Source organism: Dreissena polymorpha, chromosome 15, assembly GCF_020536995.1.
Source record: "Dreissena polymorpha isolate Duluth1 chromosome 15, UMN_Dpol_1.0, whole genome shotgun sequence".
Lineage (NCBI taxonomy): Eukaryota > Metazoa > Mollusca > Bivalvia > Myida > Dreissenidae > Dreissena > Dreissena polymorpha.
The window spans coordinates 15725666-15750490 of record NC_068369.1 but is presented as its reverse complement, the minus strand read 5'-3'; the positions used below and the strand labels follow the sequence as shown (position 1 = coordinate 15750490).

Genomic DNA, 24825 nt, shown 5'->3' with positions numbered 1-24825 from the left:
TGGTGGCCCGTTGCTTCGTAAGGTCACGGGATCAAATTTATGGATAGGCACACATTTTGTATTGAACCTTTTCACGTTATCATAAATATTTAAATGTTTAATCAATATAAGCAATCGAATTAATACGGCTTGGGAAGCATTTACAAGTTTATACATTTCTTGACAATTTTCAAATGATCGAACAACTGTAATCAAGTCAATTGTACATAGCTCTGTTCGGAGCTCTCGTATATTTCAAATATGTGAACATTTGCTTTAAATTGTTATAAAAGTTGTTTTAAAACTCCACATAATTTTATTACTCCTTTTCTCAAGTGTCTGGCCAGAGTCTGTACTTTTTTCTTTATGTTATTGAATCAATTTACTTATTATTTAACCATTTCGCGTACCTCTTGAGGGTTACCGGTAGTCGAAATCATTAACACATACGGATGTAAGCACTTCAATCTTAAATTTTAAATGGTGTGCAAGTAATAGGAGTTGAGAAAATCTTTGTGTCGTACCAATGGCTACGCCATTTCGAAAATTGATGATATGTTTACCAACAAACACGACCCAACGTGCGCCACATTTTAAACGAACCGCTTCATTTGACGCAAATACGTCTCGGTGTGCACTTTTGTGATTCAATCATTCAACATGAACGGACACGAAAACCGTCCTTAATTAACCTATTTATGCCTAGTGGACTCTCCCATCCTTCTAAATTGGATCAATTTATTTCTTAAATTAGGGGTGTCTAGTATATTTATTTCTATATTTAGAATATGTCTTACAGAAATTCCTTTAAGCAAACAGCGCAAACCCTAATGAGACGCCGCATGCGGCGTCTCATCAGGATCTACGCTGTTTGCCAAGGCCTATTTTCTAAACGCTAGGCATAAATGGGTTAACTTGCATTTAGCTCTCAATAAAATTTAATAAGAAACTTTTTGCGTAGACTTGTTCCGAAAAGTGACAACATTCCGCTTTGGGACTGAAATCAATCAATGTCTCGAAATGTTTAAATAAAGCATGTGGTAGAATAGAATCGAAACGAATATTTGTCATAATGAGAATATGAATGATGAAACCCCGTAAATGAGCCGTGCTCTGTGAAAAAGGGGTTTAATGCATGTGCGTTAATTAAATGTCGTCTCATATGAGTCTGTGCAGTCCGCACAGGCTAATCAGGGACGAAACTCTCCGCCTACAGTATTGCCAAGAAGATATTTTATTGAAACGAAAAATATCATAAAAAACGGAAAGTGTCGTCCCTGATTAGCCTGTGCGGACTGCACCTGAATTTAGACTGGTTTTCCAAGAGCGCGGCACATATTAAATATCAAAGCGATGATCACTGTTTGTGTCCCACTAACCTTCCAATTGGGTGGGATAACTTATTTTATCTTCATATCTAATATATTTCTAGTATATGAAATCTAGGATATGTGACCAAAGAACACGCGTACCGATTTATGATTGCCTTTTCTTTTAAGTGTACGTATTTCGCCTGCCGATCATATTTACTAGCGGTAAAAAACAGAAGCACAACAATTGACGCCTAGAATAGACAATAAGGCTGGATTTATCATTTTAATAGTACAAGAGCACACAGATGGTCTTTTTCATTCCATCGTTCCTCAAAAAGTTGTAACTCTGTTGCTCTGGTATCTTCAATACCATTGAGTAATTAAATGGTAATTAAATTTAATGCGTTTTAATTCCCTTTTATTCCTGTTTAATTTTAGTTACAATGCTATGAGGTTAATTTTTATTTACACGTACATGTATTATGAATATTGCTGGGCCAAGTGTGAGGTTGAGCGCTCCAAAACCGGTTTAAACCCCCAATGCTTTGCATTGACCGTTCCAATGCGATGACCCCAGCTTTATTCTTATTTGTGTTTATGTTGTTTTGTATTGTGCTGTATTGTCCTGTTTTGTACTGTTTTGGCAATCGGTCACTTGCCTTAAATAAAGGACCTACTTATTGTTAATAATAATAATCCAATACTACTCCAGCAGCTGGAGTTCCACTTCTTTATATTTTACATGATCTCTCGCGCCTAATAGTGTATTGTATTATAAACTCTACAATTAAAGGTCGCCGTGGTGTTGTTGATATCGTGTCCGTCTAGCGATAGAGAGTACATGCGTTAGATCCCCACTATGGGGAGCGTTCTGAAGAAAACAAATACTGGTTCTAGTACCAGGTAGCCGACTAGATAACATTCCAAATAAGCCTTAGGTAAAGCTTAAAAAAATAGGTTTACACTAAACTCTACAAATTATCGCTGAATATTGGGACAGCTGTTCCCCAAAAGCCAAAACCAATGTATATGAAATTTGATCTGAACTGTTTGACGGTGATTAATATGTTTACTTGTTACCCACGTAGGGCATATCCGTGCATTATATTGAACGTTTTCTGATCTTAAAACAAGTCAATCGTGAAGGTGTTTGTTTGTTAAAAGTTTTAACATGTTTGGTTTCCAATTTTACTGAATACTTTACTCGCGCCAAAGACGAAATAAGGATGGGCCAATTCAACCCACATTTAATAACGTGTCTATTTGTATTCGCCCGTTGGAAAATGGTCATACGAGCGGTTGGACGGCTGGGACATGATTTATTTGTCAGTAGCATAGCTTTGTTCAGCATGGATGGATTTTCAACAACTTGACATACGTGATCAGTATGGTATCGCTGATATCGCGATATCTGGGTATCGCGCGCATGACTTAGGTCCATGTTCACAATATCGAAGTTCTTATTAAGTTAGAATGCCAAATTTAGTGAATAATTACTTTGGAATTTGTTTTGAGAATAACTTTGTCCAGTTTCGCGAACTCTATAAGCTTGATGAGAACGAGCGAAACACACATAAACCTTAAACCAGTTGGATATGTGTTAGGTTATGTTCAGAATATTTTTTTATGGCAGCCATAAAGAATCAGCACCTGACACTTCATACAACATCGGTGAATTTTTGAAATATTTGTTTACATTCGTTGTGGCTCGAGGGTGCCAAAAACGAATTCAGGTCCCTATGTCCAATGTCACGCTCAGGTCAAATAAAAAAGACCAAAATCGAACCTATTTTCCATAGTAAAACATTTTCCAACATGGATAGGTTTTCAATAACCTTAAAAAGTCTTAAAAATGTGTGATTGCATATCACGATCGGGTGCCAAGGGGAAAGGCCAACATTTTGTGCAAATCGTACATTTCCCTAGCATGTGATGATTTGCAAATACATGTAGCGTGGCAGAAGTATTAAACACGATGTGTCGTTTTGACAGAGAGGTACGTGATAACCCGGTACACTAGTAAATAATAAGGTAAACCGTTCACAATCAATATGCATAATATTACCAAACATGAGAAACCATTTGGTAACACTTTGTCTTTTTCGTAATCAGGTCCAGATGGAATTTGTAATGACCTGTATTCTTTTGCGGAGATTTGCGGAGATTTTGCGAACTTTTGAATGCCCCTACGTCAAGGACACAAGTCAAGCCATAGGCCGGGCCATAGGTCAAACTATAGTCTTTAACACCACAAGGATCAATCTCCAAGCAGAGTTGTCATTCCATGCTCTCAGATACAATCTCAAGAACCTTGTGGTGTTAAAGACTATAGTTTGACCTATGGCTCGGCATGAATAAAATAACGGCTCGGCAAGCCTCGTCGTTATATTATTCTAAGCCTAGCCTGATATATTACAAAAAGATCAGGTAGTAACCTGTTATTCTATATGTACTACGTGGCTTGGCTATCATCACGTTATTGGTTATAACGGCAGGGATTTAATCTAGCTATGCTGGTTCCAGTAAAATCTTTTCGCCGAGGTTGCACATGGATTTTGAAATGAATTGGGAGAATCAACACGCATACCGAGATAAAGTGGTATTATAACACTGGGTGGAGTTTACATTACTTAATGACTTTACCACTGAAAGAAGTTATTAATATGTAGAGAACGGATCCGTATTCTACTCACTTCACATGTTTTCGGGATTTAACCTAGGCGACCAGGGTTCAGGCCTGGTTCCCGTAAAATTTGATTTTGATTATTGGTCACGCTGTTTTTTCCGGTTTCCCTCACAGCATAAAACGTCTTCAGAATAAAATATCTTTCAGTAAAAAACTTACTAACCCGGTAGCCGGGAAATGCAGCTAGAATTTGACACCCCAAACATTCACGAGTCTCGTGAGTAAATTAGGAAGGAGTGAGTGAAGGAACACACTCCGGTACCTCGCATAATGTGGCCTCTAATAAGGACCTGATGCACTTTGAAATACACTATAGGGATAACACACTGGCGTCAAAACACATGGGTCGCAATCTCTCATGCATTTTATCGTTCTGATACCAGCAAATTTGAAATTGTTAATCATCAAACTCACTCGGATAAGCCAATCTTTTTATAGTTCGACTGATTGCTGATAATATGAAAAGACAAAATTTTGTCCCGCCTATAACGCACGATCAGAGTAAATGACTTGTAGCGGAGTTACAGCGTTTAGTTTTTATCTGAGCCGTTGAAACAGGCTGAATGTAACCTACGCTAACATGCTTAACAGTTACTTCCCTTTGTATAAATTTAGCCATTGAAAAATTAGCATAAACGGAAGATTTTTGGTAAGATGGGAATAGCCAATATTTATTATTTATATGAAGCAATATATTTCTATTTGGCAATTTTTAAAGCGTTCATACCTAAAGCCAGTGCTAATCGAGCGTCACTTCACTGTAAATCGCAAGGGGGAAGACCGTCATAATTTACAGGCCTGAATACTTTTACAGGCCAGTTGTAAATTTCACAGGCCCCAATTTTAAAGTGTTTTAACCTGTAGGGACATTACAAAGTAAATTAAAAAATGGCATTTTAACATGTGATTGACAGGGCAAAAAGAGTGTTAACAAATGATTATAGGAAATAAATTAAGCATTTTTCTTATATTTATTGAGAATTTTTACACACATAAACAAACATAATTGAGTGCTATTGATGTATTTAAGAAAGATCAATACATATATTTTATATGTTTGCCATTATTATATTACACAACATTACAGTAATCTAAAGTGACAATTAAAGCAGACTATAATGCACATGAATATGATAATATTGAGATCCACAAACATATAAATCAAATCATGTTTGTCTTTAAAGGCAAACTTTCCATTTTCCAACTATAATCTTGTGAGATGTATTTTTCTTCACTAGTAGAATGACATACAAACTACAAACACTAATTTTGTGACATTTAATACATAAATTTCTAATGACAATTTGTTTATCATGTCTTAAACATATTTTCCATCATTCACTGACACACGCTTTTCATTTGTCCATACTCATATGATTTTGATAATTAACTTGATTTTTATTTGTCATTTTTCGCTGAGCACTGTAATTCTTTTTATTGTCTGCCGTATTGGAATATTTGCGAATTGTGTGCAACACAAAAAAAATCTTAAATGTTGGACTACTTCAACAAACCAAATGTTGTTCGGCAACAATTTGAGACACTCCTTTAACGTTTGTAATTATTCTGGGAATGTATCAATGCTGCAGTGTGCTACAGAGATTTGATTAACATGGACTTTTATATTCAGAAATATCGTTAGCGGTAACCACGGAATAATTTTGTAATAATTGCATGTGGGTTACAATCTTTAAAAGCAAAAATTGGCGGACAGTTACAGGGCCCTCAATCCATTTTAGGGGAAGCGGGTCACTACCCATAGCAGGGGAAATTTTCGCGGCATTTCCCTTTTTGGGGGATTTTTAACTTACTCTTTAATTATTACATTTGTACATGTTTGCACTATATTCATTGGTTATTTCATAATTTAGTATGTTTGACAAGATTAAATTAAAATAGAATTGAGATAAAGTAATCATGAGACATCTATCTATAAAAAATAAAAAGAATAAAAAAAAAGCATTTTTTTTTTTTAGGGGAAATTTTTTCCCCCCAAAAAGGGAAAAAAGTATACTTTTCAGGGGGGGGGAATGCGGCCGAATTTCGGCCATGGATTTGACAGATTGAGGGCCCTGCAGTTAGTCCGACGATCTTTCATTTCACTGTTGTCATTTTAATTGTTTGTCAGCAATGTCAGACAATGTCAGACAGGTCAACAGGCTTTCGCCATATCTGACTTTGACATGTCACTTCGTTATTCCCAGTCAATCCTTTGACTTCAGCATATCCTTTCCTCCCTCACTTAAATTGCATTATATGCAAAGACCTGGAGTTTGTCCTTTAGTTATTAACTTACTTGACTCTTGAAAATTGGGATTATTTTTAAAATAAATTAGCTCCAATTTAAATAGGTTTTTATGGAAAGATATTCAATTTTCAAATGGTCTTGGGCTGTTTTTGGGCAGAAAAGCAGAGAAGAGGGGGGGATGGACCACAACGCCAATTAAATGTACTGGTATTGGGCATTGAACCTTGTTAAGAGCCAAAGTGGGAACCACTGGGCTGACTTAACAGCCAAGCTTGATCCTAAATATGAGTATATTTATCAGTGCTCCAGCTAGGATTTGAAAAGGGCAGGGGGGCTTTTTTGTCAAAAGGGCACTTTCGACACGCAGTATTTTGTCATAAGGGCACTTTTGACGTGCAGTATTTTGTGAAAAGGGCACGTTCGAGCGTGTGGGTGTTTCTGGAATGCTTCCTATTGCATGTTAATTTATATGTTAAAAATAATTGTATTATACCCATTATTATTAAACCATTCAAATATAATGTCTACAATGAGGATTAAACTAATTACAATGTAATAAAAGATTTATGAATTATCATATGTAAAAAAAAAAAAAAAAAAAAAAAAATGAGGGGGGGGGGAGGCAGGGCGGAAGTTCGGTGGAAGGGGGGGTCAGGGCGGAGGATCAAGAGGGCAGGGAGCGGCGCCCTTTGATTTAGGCCTAGCTGGAGCACTGTATTTATAATGTATGTATATATTTGAGGTCTGTATACCTTGACTTTATATACTTGGGTGCTATTTTCCAACATAATGTTATGGCTGTGCTTTGGAAAGCTGCAAGTCTTATTTAACCAATCATTTTTATGTCCACTTTCAAAGAAAAGGGGGTATATAATTTTCGCACTGTCTGTCAGTCTGTCTGTCTGTCAGTCTGTCACACTTTCGTGTCCGCTCTCTAATTCAAATAGTTTTCATCTGATCTTTACCAAACTTGGTCAGAAGTTGTATCTAGACAATATCTAGGTCAAGTTCGAATATGGGTCATGCCGGGTCAAAAACTAGGTCAAGGGTTCACTTAGTGCATTTCAAGGATTAAGCATGGTGTCTGCTCTCTAATTGAAGTAGTTTTCATCTGATCTTTACGGAACTTGGTCAGAAGTTGTATCAAGACAATATGTAGGTCAAGTTCGAATATGGGTCATGCTGGGTCAAAAACTAGGTCACGGGGTCACTAAGTGCATTTCAAGGATTTAGCATGGTGTCCGCTCTCTAATTGAAGAAGTTTTCATCTGATCTTTACCAAACTTGGTCAGAAGTTGTAAAAGACAATATCTAGTTCAAGTTCGAAATATGGGTCATGCCAGGTCAAGGATTTAGCATGGTGTCCGCTCTCTAGTTTATGTGGCTTTCTGATTTGTTTTGATATTCTAAGACATTTTTATGCCCCCGAAGGAGGGCATATAGTGATCGGACTGTCCGTCTGTCTGTCTGTCCGTCTGTCCGTCACACTTTGCGTTTAGATTTTGAAAAATGCTCATAACTTCTATGTTGCTTCAGATAGCAATTTCATATTTTGCATGCATGTGTATATGGACAAGGCCTTTCCATACGCACACAAATTTTGACCCCTGTGACATTGACCTTGAACTTAGGTCCACGTTAAGGTTTCGAAATCTGCGTTTAGGTTTCGAAAAAAGCTTTTAGCTTCTACCAAGTGTTTATAGGGGGCATAAGTCATCCTATGGTGACCGCTCTTGTTCAACTTACACTGCTAGAATAGAAAATATATAATTTAGTACTCTTACCCGCTATTCTCGCTGGTCATCTTTTCTCAGTTTCATTTTATTTAAGTCCTTTGTTTAGAAGGAAACCTTTTATTAAATTCAAATTATGATAATGTTCTAATTTTAGCTCGATTGCATCAAAATCTTAAGGCTAATTGCTACACTCTTTAGTACATTTGGGTAGAACAGGTGCTTGATTTCTTTTGGGGATATCTAAAAAATTGTCTGGGCACAGTGGGGATCGAATTCCTAACCTATCAGACACCATCACTATGCAATAGCAATACAATTAAAAAGTATTTTTATATACCAGGATTGGTAAGTGATGTTAATAATAATGGTCTCAGTCATATGTGGAAGTTGTTGATTGGTAAGTGATGATAATAATAATGGTCTCAGTCATATGTGGAAGTTGTTGCTTTAACCCTTTACCACTTAAAACGTATCTTTATGCATTAATTTTGTAGTCCCCTAGAAGAAAGTTACATTTAATTTAAGACCTTTCTTACTAGATTCATGTTTTAAAGGTTTTATTTCAAACCAATAGGTACTGATGAGCAGTTACTTCCAACATTCTGGTTTTGTGCTGTTTGCACTTTGCTTCTGAGTGGGAATGATTAATGAGTTTGAAAATGGTTATCTATGTGGTTATTCTTGACAAATTAATGTTTATCAATGCTTGAATATCAATATTTTCAGCCATTCCCAGTAAAAAACTTGTAGACTAAGGGCCCTCGTTTGACCATTTTGGGGGCGGAAATTCGGCCCATCCCTTAAAATAGTATACTTACTACCTATTTCAGCTAAAAATCCCCCCCCTCAAAAAAACAATTGTATTAAATTACATTAAAATATAGCAATTTTAAGTGTTTATTGGTTGCTGAAGAGATCTTCTAAAATTCCCATTTCTGCCCAAAACAACGCAAAATTCCCTCCCTCTAAGGGCCCCTGCCCCAATTCCCCAAAGTGAAGCAAGGGCCATGAGACTATATGCCTTCTGATTATGACCCTTGTGTTGCCCAAATAATGGCTTTATAGTCCAAAATACAAAATATTATTTCTTATAAAATTGATAAAATTTATCAAATAAGAATTAACAAATATATGCACTCACCTTAAACAATATTTTTGTAAATGGTCACAGGGACCAAGCCTACAGTTTAGCAGAGAAAAATGATTGGTTACTTTGCCATGTTTAAAGTTTTGTGTATGATTTATATGCTATAACAAACACAAGTACTTAAGACTTACATAAATGTACACTAGACAGTATGCAGCATGTTTAGGGTTATTTTAATGCACACTGTGATAATTAATTATACAACACCTGTGGCAAGAATAGAATTCAAAAAGACTATTAAGTATTGACACTATTCACTAAATAACTGCAGAATGTTATAAAAATAATGCATATGTATCTTCTAAATTTATTTTTTCATTTTGTTTTTAAATCATATTGTTAGCTCATCTATTTTTTGAGAAAAAAAAATGAGCTATTGTCATCACCTTGGCGTCGGCGTCGGCGTTGGCGTCCGGTTAAGTTTTGCGTTTAGGTCCACTTTTCTCAGAAAGTATCAATGCTATTGCATTCAAACTTGGTACACTTACTTATTATCATGAGGGGACTGGGCAGGCAAAGTTAGATAACTCTGGCGTGCATTTTGACTGAATTATGTGCCCTTTTCATACTTAGAAAATTGAATTTTTTTGTTAAGTTTTGCGTTTAGGTACACTTTTTTCAGAAAGTATCAAAGCTATTGCTTTCATACTTGAAACACTTACTTACTATCATGAGGGGACTGGGCAGGCAAAGTTAGACTTACTTACTATCATGAGGGGACTGGGCAGGCAAAGTTAGATAACTCTGGCGTGCATTTTGACAGAATTATGTGCCCTTTTTATACTTAGAAAATTGAAAATTTTGGTTAAGTTTTGTGTTTAGGTCCATTTTATTCCTTAAGTATCAAAGCTATTGCTTTCATACTTGAAACACTTACTAACTATCATAAGGGAACTGTGCAGGCAAAGTAATGTAACTCTGACTGGCATTTTGACAGAATTATGTGCCCTTTTTATACTTAGAAAATTGAAAATTTGGTTATGTTTTGTGTTTAGGTCCACTTTATTCCTACAGTATCAAAGCTATTGCTTTCATACTTGCAACACTTATTAACTATCGTAAGGGGACTGTGCAGGCAAAGTTATGTAACTCTTGACAGGCATTTGGACGGAATTATGGGCCCTTTATACTTAGAAAATTGAAAGTTTGGTTAAGTTTTGTGTTTTGGTCCACTTTACCCCTAAAGTATCATAGATATTGCTTTCATACTTGGAACACTCGCAAAGTGTCATGAGGGTACAGTAAAAGGACAAGTTGCATAACTCTTGATGTCATTTTTACGGAATTATGGCCCTTTTTTGACTTAGTAACTTTGAATATATGGTTAAATTTTGTGTTTCGATCCACTTTACATCTTAAGTATCAAGGCTATTGCTTTCAAACTTCAAATACTTTCATGCTATCATGAGGTTACTGTACCTGGCAAGTTGAATTTTACCTTGACCTTTGAATGACCTTTACTCTCAAGGTCAAATTATTAAATTTTGCTTAAATTGCCATAACTTCTTTATTTCTGATTAGATTTGATTGATACTTTGACAAAACTACTCTTACCTGACCAGGCTTTTTCCGCCCTATGCCACGGGTCCGAAATTCGGCCCCATTCCCAATGCAAATCTGGTTGTTTTTTTCCCAATTGAAAAAAAAATTCCCAATTCCAAAAAAAAAAAAAAAAAAATTTTTTTTTTTTTTTTTTTTTTTTTTACCCTTTAAATATATAAGTTGACCTGATCTGGTGTAGAAAATAGAAAGTATTGCATAATTAAATTATCTGTTGCCTTGAATTTGTTTTAAGAAATGTAAAATATGTTAATGATTATTTAAGACTTTCCTTATTTTCCTCAAAATCCGGCGCTTCACGCGATTTTTTTCACCTCAAAAAGGCCAAGCCTTTTCCCCAAATTCAGATTAAAAAACCTGCACTCATCACACATGTTCATAATATTTTGTAAAATTTTAATAATAAGTTATCAAAATAGTCGTTATTTACCAGTTAACGGCTTCTTTGAAATATAAGAAACACTGTTTTAAATAATTTACATGCTATAATTTTTCCCAATTAAGCCAATTTTGCGATTAATTTTTTCCCCAAAATGGGGGTTTTCGCGACGCGAAATTCCCAAAATTCCAGTGTGGCGTTTTCCCAAAATGGAGAGGAAAAAGCCTGCTGACATACCACAATAGACTCCACTCAAACCATCGCCCGTGCCCCCCCCCCCCCCAAATCCCCCCCCCCCTATTTTTTTTTTTTTTTTTTTTAAGATCATCTCACAAATGACCACCACACCCTCACACTATACCCCCCACCCCCCACCCCAACCCCTCCCCAAATTTTATTTTTTAGACGGTAAAAAAAACAAAACTATTTATTTTGATTATTTTATGTTTGAAATACCGTCCAACCATCGCACCCAAGAATCCCCCCCCACCCCCCTCCCCCCACCCCCCCTCCCCCCACCCCCCACCCGAACCCCCCCCCCTATTTTTTTTTTTTTTAAGATCATCTCACAAATTACCACCACACCCTCACACTATACCCCCACCTCACCCCCCCCCCCTCAATTTTTTTTTAAACTGTTAAAAAACACAAATATTTATTTTTATTATTTTATGTTTGAAATACCCTCCAACCATCGCACCCAAGAATCCCCACCCCCCCACCTCCCCCCCCATTCCCCGAATTGTTTTTTCCTTTTTTTTGCATTTTTGGAACATAATGTAATAAATGTCCACACCCCCACACAATGCACACCTCTTCACTCCACCCCTCCCTCCTTTGTGATTGAAAATGAGAGTCCCTTCACCTTTAAAAAGAAAATAGATGAGCGGTCTGCACCCGCAAGGCGGTGCTCTTGTTAAACTTAATTATCCCTATGCTTTTCGGGGAAAAAGTTGGGATTTTGTGGTTACATGTATCTCCGCTGTCTGTCCCTTCTTCCGTCCGTCCTGGCCACTATCTCCTCCTACACTATTAGCACAAGAACCTTGAAACCTACACACATGGCAGCTATGAGCATATGTGCACTATTTGGAATTCTGAAAGTAATGGGGCTTGGGGTGGGGTCAGGTCAGAAATTTTCCTGCGATCGCGATTCGAAAAAGGCTCATAACTTCTTTGTCCCTTCAGATATTACTTTCATATTTGGTATGCATGTGTAGCTAGATAACACCTTTCCATGTGCATACAATTTTTTACCCCAGTGACCTTGACCTTGAACTTGAGGTCAGCAATAAGGTTTCAAAATCTGCAACTGCGATTCGAAAAAGGCTCATGACTACTTTGTCCCTTTAGATATTGCTTTCATATTTGGTATGCATGTGTATCTGCACAACACCTTTCCATGCGTATAAATTTTTTATCCCCCGCCATAGGCGGAGGGATATTGTTTTGGCGTTGTCCGTCCGTCCTTCCGTTCATCTGTCTTTCCGTCTGTCCGGAGCCATATCTTTGAAGTGCTTAGGCAGATTTCATTGAAACTTGGTATGAGTATGTATATGGATAAGATATGCATGCCAAATGGCATTGTACACCATCAGTTAATAACAGAGTTATGGCCCTTTGTATCTTGAAAAAATGCTTTTTTGAGTGTCAAATATAATACTTTTGTGTCCAGAAGCATATTGGTGGGGTATATCAATTCAACGAATTTGCTTGTTTACCCTTGTAACCTTGACCTTGAACTTGAGGTCAGCGTTTAGGTTACAAAATCTGCGTCCGCGATTCGCAAAAGGCTCATACCTCCTGTGTCCCTTCAGATATTGATTTCATAATTGGTAGGCATGTGTATCTGTGCAACACCTTTCCATGCGCATGAAATTTTTAAACTTGGGGTCCTCGTTCAGATTTCGAAATATGTGACTGCGATTCAAAAAAAGCTCATAGCGTCTGTGTCCCTTCAGAATTTGCTTTTATATTTGGTATGCATGTGTATCTGGACAAAACCTTTCCATGCGCATACATTTTTTTACCCCTGTGACCTTGACCTTAGGGTCTGTGTTTAGAATTTTCGAAATTTATAATGTGGTTATCTCCGCCGTCCGTCCTGGCTACTATTTTTACACTATTAGCACGAGAACCATGAAACTTACACACATGGTAGCTATGAGCATATGTGTGACAGTGCACTTTTTGGAATTTTAATCTTTACCCTTGTCAAAAGTTATGGGGGTTGCGGTGGGGCCAGGTCAGAGATTTTCACTCATTTTTTTAAGGTTATTTTACATTTTCTTATTCATTTCTTAACAGATTTACTTCAAATTGATACTGAACATCTTTTTTGACAATACGGTCAATCTTAATTATGCATGGCCCCATTACCAACCCCGGTGCGCCCCTGGGTCAAATAATTTGCGTGGGGATACGCGTCTGCCTCTGCCACGCCATTTCTAGTATTTGAGTCAACTCCCTTACACTTTCCTCCATAAGAAGCAAAGTGAAAATGGCTATGTGCAAACAGCATAACAATGAACTGGGAATGTTCAAGTTATATGAATAAACTTTATGTTCTGTTCTGTTCATAAAAGTAAAATCCAGAACAGACTGCGAGTTACTTAGGTTTTATGCTTTTTGCTGCTCATCAGTATATAAGGGTTGGAATTGAAGACTTTTTAATTTTAATCTAGTAAGAAAGAGCTTTAATTAAATTAAACTTTCTATGGGACTACAAACGCGTCAAAAAACGTATCTAAGTGGTAAATGGTTAAATGAGTATAACTTACAAAGGCCAGGAACTACCTTTGAGAATGACACCCAATTAATTTAAAATTGATAATGCTGTTCTTCAAAACGTACTTAAACAACAAATCGAATTAGTTGCTTTGGAGTTAAAACCACGTGTTTTTAACTAAATATGAATTCGCTAAATGTAATCATAATGATGAGTAACATAATTAGCTTGACATTCATTTGATAAGAAAAGTATACTTATGGGTTTGTGAACAAGAACCCACAGTCACTGTTCATTTAAAATTAATCTCAAATGGTGTCATCAATATTCTATCAAGGGTGTGATTTTTCCTCTTTTTAGCTGATTTCCTCCCTTTCAATATCAAAATAAGATTTCAATTTTTTTTGTAAACTTTGCTGGAAATATATAAATCAAAGATTTTAGTTGAGCCTTGTAAGGGGGTAGGGCATTTTTCTCCCTTGAGGTGGATCCAAAATCACACCCCTGTTTTATGGAGATTGATAATATGATAAGAGCAGAAAAAATAGCAAACACTAACATTATGATCCCTGGTTTTCAAAAATTCTGCAGGTGACTTTGTACTCTATTACAAAACGACGAAGTCCACAACAGATCCGTAGAGTCTACCTTGGGTGACACTTGATCCATGAACAATTGATAGTGTTCGTAGACAACTTCTGTAGAACGGAAAACTCACAGCTGATATGCCTGTAGATAACATTCAGAAGGCCAAGAGCAAAGGCCTGTTGCAAACGCAGCGACAAAACAGCGCTGGAATGATTACGTCGCGGTATGATTCGGACACCGAGGGGCAACTCCCTGCACCTTTCAGGTGGGAATTTTGTTGTTTGAGGGACACTTCTACTGTATTTGATTCTGTAGATTTTTGTTCAAGGGATGTCACTCAAGTTATTGAGTTTGTTATTTAAGAGATGTTACTCTATGAGGGCAACTCACTGCACAGTTCAAAAGGGAATTTTATCGTTCAAGATACATTTCTATGTGCTGCTATTTTTTTTGATTCATGGGATGTAACTCAAGTTGTCAAGTTTATGTTCAAGGAATATAAATTTCCCAATTTGAAGACTTCACAAAGTGAATTTTCCCAATTGCAGGTTTTTATGCCCCCCCCCCCCCACCCCCCGAAAGAGGGCATATAGTGATCTGACTGTCCGTCCATCTGTCTTTTCGTCACACTTTGCATATAGGGTTCGCATTTAGGTTTCGAAAAATGCTCATAACTTTTATTTCGCTTCAGATAGCAACTTGATGTTTGCCATGCATGTGTATCTCATGGAGCTGCACATTTTGAGTGATGAAAGGTCAAGGTCATCCTTCAAGGTCAAAGGTCTAATATATGGCTTCAAAGCGGCGCAGAAGGGGGCATTGTGTTTCTGACAAACACCTCTCTTGTTTGCGCTTTTTACCCACTTGGGCTGGTACTGGCACTTTTCCCAATAGGGCAAAAAAAAGGCTGTATAACTTAAATGATATAGTTTGTTGTTTAATGGATATCACTTGTTGATGCTTTTTATTTTAATAATCAAGGAACATTACACCTGGATGTTTAACAGTTTTTAAACCCCCACAAACGAAGTTTAGGGGGGTATATAGGAGTGAACTTGTCTATCGGTCGGTCGATCTGTCGGTCTGTCTTTCGGTCCGTATTAAGTGTACCCTCTCTAATTCAAGTAGTTTTCATCCGATCTTCACCAAACTTGGTCAGAAGTTGTATCTACATGATGTCTAGGCCAAGTTCGAACATGGGCCTTGCCGGGTCAAAAACTAGGTCACGGGATCACTTAGTGCGTTTTAAACATTCAGCATGTTGTCCGCTCTCTAATTCAAGTAGTTTACATCCGATCTTCACCAAACTTGGTCAGAAGTTGCATCTAGATGATCTTAAGGCCAAGTTCGATCATTGGCCTTGCCGGGTCAAAAACTAGGTCACAGGGTCACTTAGTGCGTTTTTTAACATTCAGCATTGTGTCCTCTCTCTTATTTAAGTAGTTTTTATCTGATCTTCACCAAACTTGGTCAGAAGTTTTATCTAGATGATCTGAAGGCCAAGTTCGAACATGGGCCATGACCAAAAACTAGGTCACAGGGTCACTTAGTACGTTTTACACATTGAGCATGGTGTCTGCTGTCTATTTCAAGTAGTTTAAATCCGATCTTCACCACACTTGGTCAGAAGTTGTATCTAGATGATTTGTAGGTTAAGTTCGAACATGGGCCATGCCGGGTCAAAACCTAGGTCACGGGGTCACTTAGTGTGTTTTAAACCTCACCATTTTGTCCGCTCTCTAATTCAAGTAGTTTTTATCCAAGCTTTACCAAACTTGGTCAGAAGTTGTATCTAGATTATGTCTAAGTCAAGTTTGAATATGGGTCATGCCGGGTCAAAAACAAGGTCACGAGGTCACTTAGTGCGTTTTAAAACATCACAATGTTGTCCGCTCTCTAATTCAAATAGTTTTCATCCAACCTTCACCAAGCTTGGTCAGAAGTTGTATCTAGATTATGTCTAAGTCAAGTTTGAATATGGGTCATGCCGGGTCAAAAACTAGGTCACGGGGTATCTTAGTACGTTTTAAACCTCACCATGTTGTCCGCTCTCCAATTCAAGTAGTTTTCATCCAATCCTCACCAAACTTGGTCACAAGTTTTATCTAAATGATATCTAGGACAATTTTGAACATGGGCCATTCCGGGCCTAAAACTAGGTCACGGGGTCACTTAGTGTCCGCTCTCTAATTCAAGTTGTTTACATCCGATCTTTACCAAACTTGGTCAGAAGTTTTATGGAGATGATCTTAAGGCCAAGTTAGAACATGGGCCTTTTTGGGTCAAAAACTAGGTCAAGGGGTCACTTAGTGCGTTTTAAAAACTGAGCATGGTGTCCGCTGTTTTTTGTGAAGACAACATGCAAAATATTATGTGTCAATGCAGCATGTAAGGGGTATTTGTTACGTCTGTGACAAAGCTTTAGTTGTTGAAGTTGGGTTGTTAAAATGGTCAAATATCATAACATATGAAGAAACACACATTTTTAAAGTGTTTCTTAAATAATCGTTAATATTTTTGATTAATTTTTGTGGTATAAGTCCTAACTTTTTTTGTAATTGTATAGAAGGGATTGTTTTTCAAGGCTTAGTAGGGACCTTATTAACGCCCTATTTCACCAGAGAACCTCTCCTTAGTAGAATTTAAGAAAAATGATGCAATTTTCAATATATTTCAAGGTTTCCTTGGACATTTTTCCCCTTTCTCAGATTTGAAGATATTTCCCCCTCAAATGAAAGTTCTGACTCGTTTTCCACATCAAGACAAAAGATGGTGTGCAGATGGATGTTTACATTTGTACAAGGGTTGACAGGTTCATTTGAATTTACAAATTAATTTATAATAGAATAAATGTAATATAAAATTGAATATATTTATTATTATACAGGATAACTGACAACTGTATAACAATTACATGTATACTTTTTTGGCCAATAAATTGAAATACATATATCTACTTTCATATTAACATAATATTTTAAACATAAAACTAAAACTATATGTTGAGAAACTTTTACCTGCATTTTCTTTACTCTTCAATTATGAATGGGCTGTGCTCTGTGAACATGGGTTTAATGCATGTGTGTAAAGTGTCATTCCAGATTAGCCTGTTCAGAAGGATATTTTTTGTTCATTGAAAATCTCTTCTAAGCAAAAATCCAGTTTAGGCGGAAAGTGTTGTCCCAAATAAGCCTGTGCATTCCTCATAGGCTAATCAGGGACGACACTTTCCGCCTAAACTGGATTTTTGCTTAGAAGAGATTTTCAATGAACAAAAAATATCCTTCTGAACAGGCAAATGTAACTGTGAAGTGCATTGAAAACCCTCACAAACATTTATACAAACTATTCAAACATATTTTATTTTCAGATTTAAGATATTTATTGCGTTCCTTTGAAATGTTCAGATCTAACCAGTCAGATTCTATGTTAAGATCTAACCAGTCAGATTCTATGTTCATATCTAACCAATCAGATTCAATATTCAGATCTAACCAATCAGATTCAATTTTCAGATCTAACAAATCAGATTGAATGTTCAGATCTAACTAAACATATTCTATGTTCAGATCTTACCAATCAGATACTATGTTCAGAGCTAACCAATCAGATTCTTTGTTCATATCTAACCAATCAGATACTATGTTCAGATCTAACCAATCAGATTCTATGTTCAGATCTTACCAATCAGATACTATGTTCAGATCAAACCAATCAGATTCTTTGTTCAGATCTAACCAATCAGATACTATGTTCAGATCTAACCAATCAGATACTATGTTCAGATCAAATCAATCAGTTCTTTGTTCAGAACTAACAAATCAGATTCTATTTTGAGATCTAACCAATCAGATACTATGTATAGATTTCAGCATTAAGATTCTTTATTTAGATCTCAGAAATCAGATTTTAGTTTTGTATTGAAGCAAGCTAATAATATTTTCAGTTCTAAATCATTAGATTATATTTGCAGAATTAAGAAATCAAATTCTTTTTCAGATCAAAACTGCACCACCTGTTTGGCCAGATTGAAAAAGAGTTTGAGACGCTGTACACAGAAAACCTTCATTGTAAGTTTCGAAGTAAAACCAAAGTAAAGGGTGGTAGACTCAAATTACATTCAAACTTGCATGGATTGTTCTTTATGATTTGAAAGTGTGCATGAAAGAGTTTTGTATCATTGTAAGTTAAACATTTCTTAAAAATGCCCCTTTTTGAAATTAGAATTTCTGCAATAATATTATTGTAACTATATACTTATTAGATAAATGGTAAACATTCTTGAAACTACAATATTCGAAAGTGTTTTATTTCTTATGTAAAATTGTATATTGTCCATCTAAATATTTTTATTTCAACACATTATGAGACAGGAGTCAAAACTGGTCACACCCACGGGGTCAAATACATGTAGTTTATACATTGTATAGACGTATGTAACAAAATACCTTAAAGCCCAATTAACACTCAAAATCAATGAATATTTGGTAAAATGTTCCGTTACATAAAGTTAACCAATAAAAAATCAGTGTTTCCTATAGCAATAGCAAAAATGTCAACGCTAGATGTGGTATGATAACAACCATTAAATAGGTACACAATGCTTGTATACGAGCATTTTGTATCTTGTTAGCTCATCTATTTTTAGAAAAAAATGAGCTATTGTCATCACCTTTGCATCGGCGTCCGGTTAAGTTTTGCGTTTAGGTTGACTTTTCTCATAAAGCATCAATGCTATTGCATTCAAACTTGGTACACATACTAACTATCATGAGGGGACGGGGCAGGCAAAGTAAGATAACTCTGGCATGCATTTCGACAGAATTATGTGCCCTTTTTATAATTAGAAAATTGTAAATTTGGTTAAGTTTTGTGTTTAGGTCCACTTTATTCCTAAAGTATCAAAGCTATTGCTTTCATACTTGCAACACTTACTTACTATCATAAGGGGACTGTGCAGGCAAAGTTATGTAACTCTGACTGGCATTTTGATGGAATTATGGGCCCTTTATACTTAGATTTTTTTATTTTTTTAAGTTTTGTGTTTTATCTATTTTATCCCTAAAGTATCATAGATATTGCTTTCATACTTGGAACACTCACAAACTAACATAAGGGTACAGTAAAGGACAAGTTGCATAACTCTGGTTGTCATTTTTACGGAATTATGGCCCTTTTTTGACTTTGAATGTATGGTTAAATTTTGTGTTTGGATCCACTTTACTTCTAAAGTATCAAGGCTATTGCTTTCTAACTTCAACTACTTTCATGCTATCATGAGGGTACTGTACCTGACAAGTTGAATTTTACCTTGACCTTTGAATGACCTTACTTCTTTATTTATGATTAGATTTAATTGATACTTTGACAAAACAACTCTTACCTGACAAACCACAATAGACGCCACCCAAACAATCCCCACGCTCATCAACCCCCCCCCCCCCCCCCCCGAATACCCCCCATTTTTTTTCCTTAAAGATAATCTAATCAATGACCACCACACCCTAACACTATACGCCCCCCCCCCCCCCCCCCCCCCCCCCCCCGAAAAAAAAAAAGATATTTTTAAAACATGGTTAACAAGATGCGTTTGTGAAACACAATGTCCCCCTATATGACGTTTGACCTTGGAGGATGACCTTGACCTTGTGAAGGATGACCTTGACCTTGACCTTTTACCACTCAAAATGTGCAGCTCCATGAGATATACATGCATGCCAAATATCAAGTTGCTTTCTTCAAAATTGCAAAAGTATTCATAAAAAAAGCGATTTGGGCCACATATATTTGACCTCTGACCTTGAAGGATGACCTTGACCTTTCACCACTCAAAATGTGCAGCTCCATGAGATACACATGCATGCCAAATATCAAGTTGCTATCTTCAATATTGCAAAAGTATTCATAAAATGAGCGATTTTGGTCACATATATTTGACCTCTGACCTTGAAGGATGACCTTGACCTTGACCTTTCACCACTCAAAATGTGCAGCTTCATGAGATACACATGCATGCCAAATATGAAGTTGCTATCTTCAATATTGCAAAAGTTATTGCAAAATGTTAAAGTTGGGCCAAACAGACCAACAGACCAACAGACAGACAGGGCAAAAACAATATGTCCCCCACTACTATAGTGGGGGACATAAAAAGCACATATTTTTTTTTAAACATGGTTAAAAAACACAAATATTTATGTGTATTATTTTATTTTTGAAATACCGTCCAACCATCCCACCGAACAATCCCCCCCCCCAAAAAAATAATTTTTTGTTGTATTTTGTTTGCATTTTTTGAAAATAATGTAATAAATGACCACACCCCCACACTATACACCCCCTCCACTCCACCGCTCCCTCTTTTGTGATTATCCCCACGCTTTTTGAAAAAAGGTGGGGATATTGTGGTGATCTCCGCCGTCCGTCCGTCCGTCCGTCTGTCCGTCCGTCTGTCTGTCCGTCCGTCCTGGCCACTATCTCCTCCTACACTAAAAGCACTAGAACCTTGAAATTTACACACATGGTAGCTATGAGCATATGTGCGACCCTGCACTATTTGGAATTTTGATCTGACCCCTGGGTCAAAAGTTATAGGGGTTGGGGTGGGGCCGCGTCAGAAATTATCACTCATTTTTTTAGGTTATTTTACATTTACTTCTTTATTTCTACACCGATTCACTTCAAATTGATACTGGACCTCACCTATGACAATACTGTCAATCTCAACCATGCATGGCCCCATTCCCAACCCTGGGGCGCCCCGCCCACATAGGCCACACCCACCAAAAATTTCCATTTACTATAATTTTTTCATTTCTACACGGATTCACTTCAAATTGATACTGAACTTTTGTTATGACATTAGGGTCAATCTCAACTATGCATGGCCCCAATCCCAACCCTGGGGCGCCCGCCCACATAGGCCACACCCACCAAAAAATTCCATTTACTATAATTTTTTCATTTCTACACGGATTCACTTCAAATTGATACTGAACTTCTCTTATGACATTAGGGTCAATCTCAACTATGCATGGCCCCATAACCAACCCTGGGGCCCCGCCCACATAGACCACACCCACCCAAAATTGCCTTTACTATAATTTCTTCATTTCTACACCGATTCACTTCAAATTGATATTGAACTTCTCTTATGACAATACAGTCAATCTCAACTATGCATGGCCCCATTACCAACCCTGGGGCGCCCCGCCCACATAGACCACACCCACCCAAAATTGCCTTTTACTATAATTTCTTCATTTCTACACCGATTCACTTCAAATTGATACTGAACCTCTCTTATGACAATACGGTCAATCTCAACTATGCATGGCACAATTACCAACCCTGGGGCGCCCTGCCCACATATGTCACACCCACCCAAAATTGCCTTTTACTATAACTTCTTCATTTCTACACCAATTCACTTCTAATTGATGATGAACTTCTCTTATGACAATACGGTCAATCTCAGCTATGCATGGCCCCATTACCAACCCTGGGGCACACCTAGGTCAAACATTCGGCGTGGGGATACGCGTCGGCCTCTGCCGCGCCATTTCTAGTTGAAATTGAGATAGGTCCCTTCACCTTTTAAAAGAAAAATAGATGAGCGGTCTGCACCCGCAAGGCGGTGCTCTTGTTAATTCTATGTTGCCAGGCCACATTGCGTTGAAAAGTTTGGCTATTGCTATAAAGAACACTGATTTTGTATTTATTAACTTTATTTTTCAAAATATTTTTAAAATATTCGTTGATTGTGATTATATATTGGGGTTTCAACATTCTTTTCCTCTGAAACCTCATAACCCAAACATTTGATATTGTTTAAGTAGCACAGCATTGTTGCTTTTCTACTAATTTAGTTCCAATTATGCCCGGAAGTAAAAATTGGCCAGACTCAGGGACCAATTTTTAATTGACATAACGCCTTATCAGTGATCGCTCCGCCCACTTAATCACGTGGCTCAGCGGGAAGTAAACCAAGACAAGCTAACACCAAAATGGCTTCTTTGCCTATAGACTGCATATAGATTTACGCGATATTCCGGATGATTTTATGGACTTGCTTAACACCATATTTAACTTGTAAAGGGGTTGATGCCATTTAGTTATTCTGCAAATGCAAAAAAATATAGGATTAAAGAGAACATCAGCTATTTATAACGGGTAAATCGGTACATTAAACACGCTCTCAAACGCTTTTGCGCTTACCGAAATCGAACCCGTTATTACGTGTAATGGTGGTATTTGCAATAAATTAACACTTAACCGGTATTTACCTGTGTTATAAACAAAATTATTACCGAAACATTCCCCCCTACCCGTGTATTTGACACGAAATAGCGCTTTATAACTGGGAATTCGGTGAAGTTTTACGCGCTTTCTGACGCCGGGTGGGTACCTCAATCCCACATGTTATTGCGTATAAAAGTGATATTAATCATATTAAACATTGCTTATGGGACATTTATCAATCACTATTATTTAAAGCGCAAAAACAACACAGTAAGTTTGGACATTGTCTGAATAAAAAATAGCGTTGTACGAAATGGAATACGGTCAGGCTATTATCAATTAATAAGGCTACCAATATCAGACGCTCGCGCAGGTACCGACTTCCCCAAAGTTACCGCATTTATTGGTTAACTAATATCAGTAATAATAACTCTTTTACAATAGCATTTATCGATACGTCTTTATTAAAATAATAACAATATGGTTTTCACTTGTTTCTGACACACACAGAAACGCGATTTTTAACGGGGATTTCGTAAAGTTACACGAATTGGGTACCAACATTCTCCATTATTTTACATGCACACGTGACATAATACATACTTAATATTGCTTAGTTATTGCTTATATGACATTTCAAGTTTGTGAAATAAATTAATGTTCTATAAAGGGGATCTCGGTAATTCTTGAAGCTTCCACTCGCTCTTGTCAAGACCGCATTGCCGCGTTGGAAATAGTATAAATTTAATTCATCTAACTTATCTTTCTGGAAACCAAATGTCAGAGTTGCATTAACCCTTTTTACACCGTTTTTGCCATATTTAATTTCCGTTTTTTAATCCGAACAAAATAAACGAAACTCGTTTAAAAATGAGATCTAGGCATTCGAGCTCCTAGTGTGGATTAAAAGCGTTTTATTGGTGACACCACATGAGTGCAAATGTGTAGATACCGTTAATAAGATAATATATCACATGTCACCTTCAAATAACATGTATGATGTCAATTAAGTGCATTACTATCAGAGTAATAAAACACAGCATGAATAAGGCTTCATGCTGGGTTTTACTGCTCTTTAAGTAATGCAGATGAACCTCGCTTCTGACCTAGTAACTGATAAAACTATTTTAAAAAAGTGAAATATTATGTGATAATCAGATGCGTATTTAGGTGGGGGGCTAGGGGGCTAAAGCCCCCCCAGCTGGCTGGCTAGACACGATTTTTAATAAAAATGAGCCCCTTACAGTTTCAATCCACTTGTGTATTTCCTGTCATATGTCCCTAATTAAGCCATAAACAGCTGTCGATTTGTGTGATTAGCCCCCAGGCATGTGTACAGACGATCTAACCTTCGTCAGCTAAAGTGCACGCTTCATTGACTGTAAGTAATAAACTGCGCTATTTGATTGGCTTAAGAAGATACATTCAACTAATAAAATTCATCCATGTATTTAACTATAGATAAATGTTAAAATGGCTGCCGCATGAGACTTGTGAAAAACAATATTTCAATTTGTAGCAATTAAAGAGTTTAGACGAACGCAATGGACAATCATTATTATTTTTTCGGTAATTTCTTTGATGAATTTAATTGGTATTAGCTCTTTAGAGTGATAGTCCTCTGAGTAACAAGTCATTGCCAGTGAAATTCAACTGCACACTTAATGAATGGCAATTATTATTATTTATTTTTTTATTTTATTTTTTTACAAATCGGGCTAACTGCTTTGATGTTCATCCATAGTTTTTAAATTAAAAAAGACTCAAAAATGAAGAATTACTTTGCTATTTGAAACTAAATCATTTTCTTAAAGCGTGACAACATCGAGGCTGCAACACACAAGAAACCTAACGACTCCCTTTGTAGACACTTTTGTGAACGAAATGGACACCCAATTCAGTAATTTGCAGACTAAGGCAGCCATGGGATTATACCTGAACAAATGTGCTCCTCTCCTGTCAGTGCTAGTGACCTTGAATGGTTCAATGATGATTTCCCTTCCCCTCAGTCCCTCCCTGCCGAGTTGCACTTTATATGGCAGGCTAGGTGGAAAGGTGTACCCAACCCACCTACTTCCCTTCAGGGCTCTGTTGCACATTGTGATTCCCAGCTGTACCCCATCATTTTCACTGTTTTGTCAATATCATGTGTGTTCCCTGTCGAATCATGCGAGTATGAAAGGAGTATCAGTGCCCAAGGACTTGTTAAGACAAAACTAA

General features: G+C 36.9%; 1 protein-coding gene across 2 annotated transcripts in view; it reads left to right on the top strand.

The window, feature by feature from the left end:
• The first annotated feature begins 4583 nt into the window (after nucleotides 1–4583).
• LOC127860635 (WD repeat-containing protein 37-like) overlaps nucleotides 4584–24825 on the top strand; it is a 34043-nt gene continuing 13801 nt past the window's right edge. Inside the window, exons 1-3 of one of the 2 annotated variants that reach the window (XM_052398858.1) lie at nucleotides 4584–4627; nucleotides 14368–14629; nucleotides 18364–18434. In XM_052398858.1, coding sequence (XP_052254818.1) covers nucleotides 14502–14629; nucleotides 18364–18434 — 199 coding nt within the window. In that variant the 5' untranslated portion in view covers nucleotides 4584–4627; nucleotides 14368–14501. Of the gene's footprint in view, nucleotides 4628–14367; nucleotides 14630–17072; nucleotides 17177–18363; nucleotides 18435–24825 lie in introns of those variants that run through there. The other variant, XM_052398859.1, reaches the window with a different exon arrangement.